A 9600-nucleotide genomic window follows, 5' to 3' on the forward strand; every position below is an offset into this window, starting at 1 on the left:
TTTGATAAATTTTAATATAGCTGTTATGGTCCAATTGTGTAAGCGCACGTACGCGCTCAATTGCGCCTCCGAAAAAAAATGACAGATGGCGCTAGCTACAATTATCGATAATGCATCGATAGTTTTCGTGAGCAAGTGTATGTGTGAGTGCTTGTGCCTTCGTCACCTCGTTAAATAGGGTTTTTTTTAGTTTTTTTTAAAATTGCTATGTTTGCAGCTGTTAAATTTAATCAAAATTAACAAAAACCGTCTGCCGCCTGGACAATCACACTGCAACACAAGGTGAGCGTCAGCGGTGTCAAGATATAGGCCGCAGTTATTACAGTTGTTGTTGTTCTGCTATTGCCGCTGCCATCGCCGGTGCTTAAGTTTGCGTGCGTGTGTGTTGCGTGTGTGCGCCGTCATCGCTGGGAAGAACCATTGACAAAACGCAGTAAGAACCCGACCTATTGCTACTTAAGGCCAACAACAACAACATATTTATCAACTTGTGTATGTTCTAGGTGCACGTGCAGAATGGAGGGTGAAAACGATGTGTACGATGACATGAATCTGTATATAACGCAGGAGTGCTTCATTGTCGAACCGAATGGCCAGGATGAGCTATTGATTATTGGCCGACTCGACAAGGTGACCCGTGTGCAGGCCAAGACCACACAGCTGGTCAATCTGATGCCGACGAGACGAATCTGTGGCATTCTGGGCACAATACATCTGCTAAGCTGTGACTATCTGATAGTGGCCACCCATCGCCTCTTCGTGGGCGTCCTCAACAATGCGATCGTGTGGCGTTTGGCTGGCTACGATATTATACCGTACATTCCCAATGCAATTCAACGCTCTGAGAATCAGTCTTACCTGAGCATGTTGCGCCAGACGTTGGATACCAAGTTCTTCTACTTCTCCTATCGTTACGATCTCACGCAAACGCTACAGCGGCAGCAGGAGAATCTGGGCAAGAAGACGGGGAAGGGTCTGGTGGATCGTGCGGATAAGCGTTTTGTGTGGAACTCCTATGTGCTGCAGCAGTTCAAGTGCGATAAAATGCAACGCTTTCAACTGCCGCTGGTGCACGGTTTTGTGTCGGTGAACCAGGTGCAAATTAACGGACAAACCTTCTTCTGGAGCATTGTGACGCGCAGATCTGTGGAGCGTGCGGGCACGCGGCTCTTCTGCCGTGGCAGCAACGATTTGGGCCAAGTGGCGAACTTTGTGGAAACGGAACAGATTGTCGAGTTCAATGGACAGCACACCAGTTTCGTGCAGACGCGTGGCAGCATGCCCTTTTTCTGGCAGCAGCTGCCCAATTTGCGCTATAAGCCAAAGCCGCGTCTGATCCCCGGCAAGGATCATTTGGCGGTATGCACAGCGCATTTCAATGCACAGCTGAACATTTATGGCAAGCAGGTCGCTATCAATTTAGTTGATCAAAAAGGCGCTGAGGGCGAGCTGGAGGCAACGTTTGCGAGACTGGTTCGCGAGATGGGCAACCCTGGAGTGCGCTATGAGGCCTTTGACTTCCATCACGAGTGCCGGAAAATGCGGTGGGACCGACTGAACATTCTAATCGATCGGCTCGCCCATGAACAGGAAAACTTCGGTTTCTATCATGCCTTCGATAATGGCAACGTAGTGTCCACGCAAACGGGTGTGTTCCGTACAAACTGCATTGACTGCCTGGACAGAACGAACGTAGTGCAGAGCATGCTTGCCCGCCGTTCGCTCAGCGACGTTCTCCAAAAGCTGGGTGTGCTACATGTGGGTCAACGGGTCGAGCACGCTTCCACAAGCTTCGAGGCGCTGTTTAAAGGCGTTTGGGCGGACAATGCTGATCTTGTTTCGCTACAGTATTCCGGTACAGGTGCCCTCAAAACGGACTTTACCCGCACCGGCAAACGCACCAAAGTGGGTGCTGTGAATGATGGCAAGAATTCGCTAATGCGCTACTATTTAAACAATTTCGCAGATGGTAAACGTCAGGATGGCATCGACCTGTTCCTGGGCAACTATCTGATCAATGAAAACGAGGGCAGCATTCTGCCATCGCCACTGTCAAAGGCACGTGGCTGGCGCTACATCGCCTTCCCATCGGTGCTGCTAGTCGCTGTTGCCATGTTCATTATCACTATGACATATCCGGCCGAATTCAATACGGAGAACCTGCTGTTCATGCTCTTCTGGGGTGCCATGATTGCGGTCAGCGCCACTGGCATTCTCCACTACGGCATCGAGTTCGTGCAGTGGCCACAGCTTTTTCCTCTCCCGTCCTTTCATTCCGCCTGACGTTAGTGTCGTTTAGTTGATTATCCCGTGGTGGATAGCCTGCCAAGTCTTCTTGCTTTGCTACCAACATTTAAAGACACTGCATGCAAAATATACGAAACAAAATTCCTGTATACAAATGCTCTTTAATTATGTATATTGTGTCAAACACGCCCTTTGTCTTCTTCCTTCTACCATCCTAGCTAATTAATAGATGGAGTTGTTCTTAAGCATAAGCTTCGTGCGGCTTGCAATGCACAACCAGAGGCAGTGACCGTAGCAGCGCCACTTAAAAGTACATTTACGAGTAGCTCAATCAATTTTGTAGAACAATTTCGGGAATTGAATAAATAATTTTATGATAAAATAGAAAAAACCCCAAAAAAAAAAAAAAAATTTAATTTAATTTCTTTTGGCTTGGATATGGAAATCGGAGCCTGAGATTCAAACAAGACTCATATTTTGTGAAAATGTTTGTATTGAAACGGGCTGTATGTATGATGATGTATGTATTTTTGAGCATAAACTAAACTTTACGCTAAAACTAACTTAAAGATAGCTGAGTACTGAACAGCCTTAGTTAAGAGTCAAAAATGTTTGGGCGCAAAATGAGTTTTTAGATTCCTTAGATACATAACAAAATAAAATCAAATTTAAAATGTGAAGTATCAATGAGATATTTCAAGTTAGATCTCTCAGCAGGCATGTGTTTTGTAAGCCATGTTATAGAATAACGAAATGTCTATACCAGTTCAGTTTTTACCTCGGCCCAAATTACAACATTAAATTTTTTAGTAACAAAATTTTGGAATCTATTCTCTGCACCCGCAGATTGCAATTAAAAACAATTCGCAATGACCTCGCCCAGGAGCTTAATTTATATGCTAGAGTTTGTGGTTGATGATCTGCTCATAACACGGCAGAATTTGTGTGCGCCCGAGGAGTATCCGACCTGTGTGGAGATCACGTTCCGCTCCAGCGTTTTTCTAAATATCTGCGATCGCGAGTATGGAACCTGCGTGAATCCCAAGCAGCCGAAATGCGGCAAGTGCTGTATTTTCGCGCTGGAATCACCAATCACGGACAAGGATCGGCTCCTGATACATGTGTATAAGAAGCGAACCAATCGCTGCAAGTTCCTAATTGGACTCACCGAGCTGCCAATGAAGCCAATTTTCGATCGCGTCAGGGAATCCTTTGATGCGGAAAATGTTAACTGGGAAAAGATATGGTACGAACAGCTACAGAATATACCCAAAATGAAGGGTCCCAACAAAGATGTGCTGGATAATTGTGCCTGCTATGATCCCGGAAATGAGCGTCGCGAACAATTGTGCCCAACCTCGGAACTAACCAAACGGCTGCTACCGCTCTTCAATCTCTGCAAGCAGCAGACAGGCAATATTGTGCTCATCATGCGTCTGCTCTGCAATGGGCCGGCCATTGTGTCCGCCTTTTCGCTGAATCATTCAATCTGTTCACGCAATCCGGTGGGGCCGCCGCCTTGCCCGTCACCATGTCCACCGCCCTGTCCGTCCCCTTGCCCGTCCCCTTGCCAACCGCCGTGTCCACCGTGTCCGTCCTGTGGCAAATTTAAGGCGCCTTGCGAGCCCGAACGTTGTCCCGAAGATCCCTGTGATCCCTGCTGCGGCGGTGGATCCGCAAGCGCCACAGGTGGTCCCATGGACACTGGCAAGAGATGTTGCCGAGGCAAATGTCCACCATGCCCATTGCCAAAGTGCGTGCAGCCAGATCCTTGCTATCAGCCACCACCGGAGCCCAAAAAGTGCTTGCGCTACTTTGCCTGCAATCTGGACAAGATGTGTCCCTGCGAGTACTGCGAGGATGAGTTCGATCGCGGTAAGTCCATGCATACGCAAAATGCTCATCTCTCTAATGGATCCCACATGCACAGAGTGTCCCACTGTACCGTCCAAGCGACGTTGCAAGTCGGTCATTGAACAGCGCCTGGAGCCTTGTGGTCCATGCGGTGGCGTTCCAGCCCATCCACGTTTCGTGCAGGTGCAAAAACAAAAGGAGGCGGATATGTCACGCAAGGATAAGCAGAAACAGGACAAGGAAAAGGAGAAGGAAAAGAAGAAGAGCAAGGGCCGCCAGTCTGGCGGCGGCTGCGGACCCTACATTGATATTGCATCACCAGCGCTCACGGGCGGGCTATTCTGCGATAGTTCCAAGCCAACGCCGGGCGGTGGATTCGCAGATCCCTGCAACCACTGCTGCCCTGAATACGCCAGCTGCTGCAACCTAGGTGAGTAAGGTAGTGTGCAAAACATAAATGATTTGATAGTAATCCCATGTAAACGCCATAATCTCTCGTTTCATTTCGTTTCGTTCCAGCGCGCAATCGAGCCATACGGCAATTGCGCCACCTTCTGACCAAGTACAATATTCAGATTGATTAGGTTCAAGTCCCCGCAACCAAATTGAGACCAAATACACAGTGGCAAACTAAGGAAATGCAGAGCCAAAAAGTCAATCGTACAATAATAAAAAACCTAGAGGTAGGTCAATGTGAGCTTCGACGGGATTATTCCTAATACCCAATATTCGACCGAAGTGATCGACGATTGTGACGAGTGTTAAGAGTGTTGTCAAAGCCAATGCGAATGCAGCTTCGTGTTTTAACCAACCAAAGCAATCTGACTCTGATGCCAACGAATTTCGTGGATCAACCCCCCGCTGCCATAGAGCCAACCGAATGGAGGGATGGAGTTGTGGTATTGACGATAATGTAGCTATGGGGGGCAGCGTGGAGGATTGCTATTTCAATAAAGTCCCCAACGAGATGCTGCTGTGCAGCGCCTTGGCCAACTAAACTGTATTATTTCAGTCACATTTTACGCACAGTGTTTCTCACATATTTTGAACTTTCTTAGACTGTCACCATTTTCTGCTCGAAAACACTCGTTTTAATCTACAGAAAAATGAAGACTTTTATTCTCAATTGTCTAGAATTTAATTTCCGTTGGACACGTTTAAAGCTGAGAGTTAACAGAGATTGGGGGAATCGATATAAATGTGCTTCGACTCGTGCTCAGATAATGCCAAAAACCAAATAGTTATAATTTTGAATAGAATAGTTATGGAAAGTAAAAAAAAGTAATCGGGCTTGCTTAGCTCTGATATCTACTGTTCCGTAGACAAATCATTTCAGTCGCATTCCAGAGCTCCATTCAAAAACAATTCCTCAAAATTCAAATTTTAGGTTTACCAATTTTCAGAACCAATATCTGTTTCGGTCACGTGTTTAATGTTAGACAGTATTAAATGTTAAAATGGACTTTATTCCGCATTTATTGTACATGTTTGATTTTGTGGTCGATGATGTAGTGATAACGCGTAGGAATCACTGTGCGCCCGAGGAGTACTCCACATGTGTGGAACTAACATTCCGGTCCAGCGTCTATGTCAATATATGCGATCGTGAGTATGGGGGCTGCATCGAGCCCAAGCAGCCGCAGTGCGGCAAGTGCTGTATTTTTGCATTGGAATCGCCAGTCACACCCGAGGATCGTCTGTTGGTGCATGTCTATAAGAAACGTACGGATCGCTGCAAGTTTCTGATTGGCTTCAGTGAGGTCATAGTAAAGCCGCTCTTTGATAAGGTCGACAAGGAGTTTAATACGCAGAACTGGGAATGGAGGAGTAAGCGGCAGGATAATATGATGAATTTGCCCTCGTTGAAGGGCAGCAACAGAGACCTGCTGGACACGTGCGAGTGCTTCAATGCCGGCTTTCAACGCTTGGAGCAGCTCTGCCCCAGCTACACCATGGCAAAGAAAATGCTGCCTCTCTTCAATATCTGCCAACAGCAGACCGGCAACATGGTGCTCATAATGCGTCTGCTCTGCCATGGACCCACAATAGTATCGCACTTCAAAAAGGTTGGCAACAAATTGGTCCCAATGCCGCGCCCACCGGATCAGCATCCGTGTTATATAATACCAGCAGAGCGCGACGGCAAACAACCCACCAAAGGCTATCGTTACTTTGCCTGCAATGAGGATAAATTGTGTCCCTATGACATATGTGAGGATGAGTTCGATCGCGGTAAGTTTCAGCTTGTGGCCCAAAACCCACCAAAGCAACTAATTGAGCCTGTGTGACCACAGATTGCCCCACTGTGCCGTGTAAGTATCGATGCAAGAAGATTGTCGAGCACTACAGACCGTGCGGGGATTGTGCCGACGTTGACATATTTCCCAGATTCGCCTCCTATGACAATCTACTTGTTAAGAGACAACAGCAGATGGCGAATAATCAGAAAACTATCTGTCGTAAGATCAGGAGTTCAACCGAGCAGAACAAGCCCTGCGGTAGGTGTGTCGACTTGACTCCCGGATTAGCTTGCAATACAAATAAGAAAAAAAGGAAACATAAGAAGAAGAAGAGTAACAAGAAAACTAAGAAGACATAATGGACATCCGTTTTGTAGCCGTGAAATTCTACCTACTGCACGAACCGATGCAGTGTGAAGGAAGTTCAATAATAGAACAATATTGGAGAGAAGAATGGGAAAACCAAAAAATATAAAAACTGTCATAATTATCAGTTAAAATAAAATTTATGTAATAAGAAAATATTTATTTTTCATACTAATGTATTTCCTCTGTGATGAGGCAGACATTTCGTCTTACGCCTCAATTGTAATCTTTTCTTAATATCTATCAAATCACACTTCTTCCGCTTTGTCAAGTGATTCCAAGTTTGTGTAGGTTTTTACTATTGAAGGCAGACGCCAACCAACTACGTTTCCAAATACGTTGAGTCACAAGTTTCCTGTTCTCTAATTCGCATATATTTATTTATTTAATTTTTTCTTGTAGGTAGTTCATACATTTTTAAGATGTCAAAACCTTAGCAATCGTTGAAAGTATTTTTTGAAAAGTAAATCAAAATTGTTAAAACGCTTCAACAGTCATTCACAAAATTATTCAGGGTAAAAATTTCATTTTATTTTCAACAATCGATTCGGAATTTTCTATCGTCAAAAAAGAAAAAAATTCTCTCGTAATTTGCCGTTTGTGTTTATTTCTTTGCAGTTCAAGACTGCGATTTTAGGGCTCTCGTTTTTGAGTAAACGAAGGCTAACCCAATTGATTGAACCATAAGGCAGCCTCACAAGGGCTCGGCTTGGTCAATTCATTTGGATTTTGATAATCTAGGAATTGAATCTAAAGGGAATTGAGAATAATTCCTAGTTTTCGTTTTGATTAACTTTAGCGCGCAGACGAGGGAAATTGCGCCATTTACTGGTCAAGTGCAATATCCAAATTGACTAATTTAAGCTATATCTAAATTTAATTTTGAGCGTACACACGACCACATAAACATATCCAACCAAAATGGCCAAAAAGAAGGGTAAGAAGGGCAAGAAGGGCAAGAAGAAAGGTGGGGTCAGTTGCCCAATCAATATCAATGACGCAATGCTGAGACCAATGATGCCAAGAGGTTGGTATTCCTTGATACAATTTTCGATCCTACAAAGTAATCCCCATTGTGATCTCTCCCCCCTTCAGTTGTACCCGATTGCGAGGAGTGCTGTCAGTGCCAATGCGATTGCGATTGCAGTCCCGAGATACAGCCATGCTTTATACAGCCGACGCGTCCGGATCCGGGTCCCGAGGCCTATGACGAGTTCGAGGCCTGTCTCAATGGCAGCGGCCTGACAATACGTGTTTTGAAGAATACGCACAAAGTCCAGAGCGTTGACGATGGCGCCGATGCGAACCTTGGACCCGACGATGATCCCGTTTATAGGTCCAACCTGGAGGACTGCTCATCGAACAAGTGCCTCAACGATATGCTGCAGCGCAGCGACTTTGCTAGAAAGCACATACAGCGACGCACCTGCGGCCGGATTGTCAATCATCCCAACATACCTAAGGTTCGCGCGAACATCAAGTACTCGGGCAATGATACCTGCGAAACGGACAACTACTACGTGCCCTTCTCGAAGATCAAGGAGGCTTGCGAAAAGGAAGAAGCCAAGGTCGATTGTTATCGATCACAGGTGTGCGATCAGCGGGAGGCCAAGGTCGAATGCTATCGCCGGCGTTTGTGCGGCGGCGGAGTACCCGTGATTCCGGCGATACCGCCAACGCAGAACCGCCGCAGCTGCTGCATGCAGGTGGAGGCCAAGGACATCAAGGACACCATGAAGGGCGTCGAATTGGACACCCGTAAGAAGGGCATAGAGGTAAGTGCAGAGAAACACCACATTCACACACAAGCACAAGCACACACACACACAGAGGCAGCTCGAAGCACGTGTTGGAATGCGGAATTCGAGTCTCTCGAATAGTCCAATTGTTCCGTGACGTGGCCCCCAGTCTGGCTAAATGCTTTCAATTGCTAGAGCTGCAGCATGTCTGTTGCATAACTACACGAGTCAGTTGCAAGAGCTCCAAATATGTGGTGCCAACCACAATTCGTATTCGCAACGGTTGTAAATCTGCCAGCAAAAAACCACTCTCTACATCCCAAAAAAATTAAACGCAACAAATTGCATAAAATATCAGGTAATTTTGCCCAACCTTTCGCAGTGGACTAGAGCTTCATTTAAGGCCATATTACCTTAGTCCATTGCATCCCAACTATTAGGAAAAATTAAGCTTATAATTTCGAACATTTTGGAGTTTGTTAATATGTGGCAATACCTGATTCTTTCCTCTATTTGAGGAGCAACTGCTTTCCGATTGTAAATGTAATTAATTTCCCTTCCCAATCTTTGTCTTAGGTGTGTTATAAAACGTGCGAGGAGACCGACAGCGATGTGTTCCTCGTCAAGCTGGGCAGCAAATCGAAGTCTCAGCACAAGAAGAACACCATTGAGATCGAGCTGCGGACACCAAAGCAGCCGATGACATTGCCCATGAGCAAGGTGACAACGGAGACGTACGTGACCGAGGCGTTGCTGGACGCTAACAAGGGCAAGAAGCGCAAGGGCAAGAAGGGTAAGAAGGGTAAGAAGGGCAAGGGCAAGGGCAAGGGCAAAGGCAAGAAGAAGAAATAGTGGATAGATAGTGATTATCGAAGGCACAAGCAGCAACCCATCGTCAAATCCTGGTAGACATATATATATATAGCATATATAAGTCCAGGAAGCCTGCCCAGTTATATATAATATTGCCAACCTTTACCCTAAGAAACACTGTTACACAACATCTGGATTCGAAATTATTTATAGTTTTAGGTCATTTAGCCAGCACCCGGAATGAAGGAATACAATTGTCTAATGAATAAAAAAAAAATTTTGGGATAAACACAAATCTGTGATTAATTCGCATTTGTATAATTTTAAAGCTCTGGCAAATA

General features: G+C 45.6%; 4 protein-coding genes across 8 annotated transcripts; all 4 read left to right on the forward strand.

Annotated features, from left to right (window-relative positions):
* The first annotated feature begins 50 nt into the window (after positions 1-50).
* LOC115769699 (phosphatidylinositide phosphatase SAC1) lies at positions 51-2396 on the forward strand. The gene is made up of 3 exons (XM_030714625.1): positions 51-143; positions 218-433; positions 504-2396. Exon 3 carries the CDS (start codon positions 517-519, stop codon positions 2281-2283), a length of 1767 nt encoding a protein of 588 aa, XP_030570485.1. The 5' UTR covers positions 51-143; positions 218-433; positions 504-516; the 3' UTR covers positions 2284-2396.
* A 619-nt stretch (positions 2397-3015) lies between these two features.
* On the forward strand, positions 3016-5099 carry LOC115769700. Of its 4 annotated transcripts, none has more exons than XR_004018777.1 (4): positions 3016-4122; positions 4178-4531; positions 4677-4784; positions 4841-5099. XR_004018777.1 is itself a non-coding variant. In XM_030714627.1 (3 exons), the coding sequence occupies exons 1-3, from the start codon at positions 3117-3119 to the stop codon at positions 4683-4685; spliced, it is 1425 nt and encodes a 474-aa protein (XP_030570487.1). In that variant the 5' UTR covers positions 3017-3116; the 3' UTR covers positions 4686-5099. The 4 variants fall into 4 exon arrangements, 1 of the variants encoding a protein (XP_030570487.1); XR_004018776.1 differs by having other exon boundaries at positions 3017-4122; positions 4178-4540; positions 4621-4784; XR_004018775.1 differs by having other exon boundaries at positions 3017-4122; positions 4621-4784.
* Positions 5100-5440: 341 nt separating this feature from the next.
* Positions 5441-6844, forward strand: LOC115769701. Its single transcript, XM_030714628.1, has 2 exons — positions 5441-6333; positions 6396-6844. Exons 1-2 carry the CDS (start codon positions 5559-5561, stop codon positions 6698-6700), a joined length of 1080 nt encoding a protein of 359 aa, XP_030570488.1. The 5' UTR covers positions 5441-5558; the 3' UTR covers positions 6701-6844.
* A 296-nt stretch (positions 6845-7140) lies between these two features.
* Positions 7141-9525, forward strand: LOC115769471. 2 transcript variants are annotated; one of them, XM_030714289.1, is made up of 4 exons: positions 7141-7222; positions 7507-7734; positions 7803-8482; positions 9023-9525. In XM_030714289.1, the coding sequence occupies exons 2-4, from the start codon at positions 7629-7631 to the stop codon at positions 9296-9298; spliced, it is 1062 nt and encodes a 353-aa protein (XP_030570149.1). In that variant the 5' UTR covers positions 7141-7222; positions 7507-7628; the 3' UTR covers positions 9299-9525. The 2 variants fall into 2 exon arrangements, with proteins under 2 accessions (XP_030570149.1, XP_030570148.1); XM_030714288.1 differs by having other exon boundaries at positions 7211-7293.
* Positions 9526-9600: the final 75 nt, after the last annotated feature.

This window comes from Drosophila novamexicana, unplaced genomic scaffold, assembly GCF_003285875.2.
Source record: "Drosophila novamexicana strain 15010-1031.04,08,12 unplaced genomic scaffold, DnovRS2.1 tig00004554-arrow-pilon, whole genome shotgun sequence".
In the NCBI taxonomy this organism is placed as follows: domain Eukaryota; kingdom Metazoa; phylum Arthropoda; class Insecta; order Diptera; family Drosophilidae; genus Drosophila; species Drosophila novamexicana.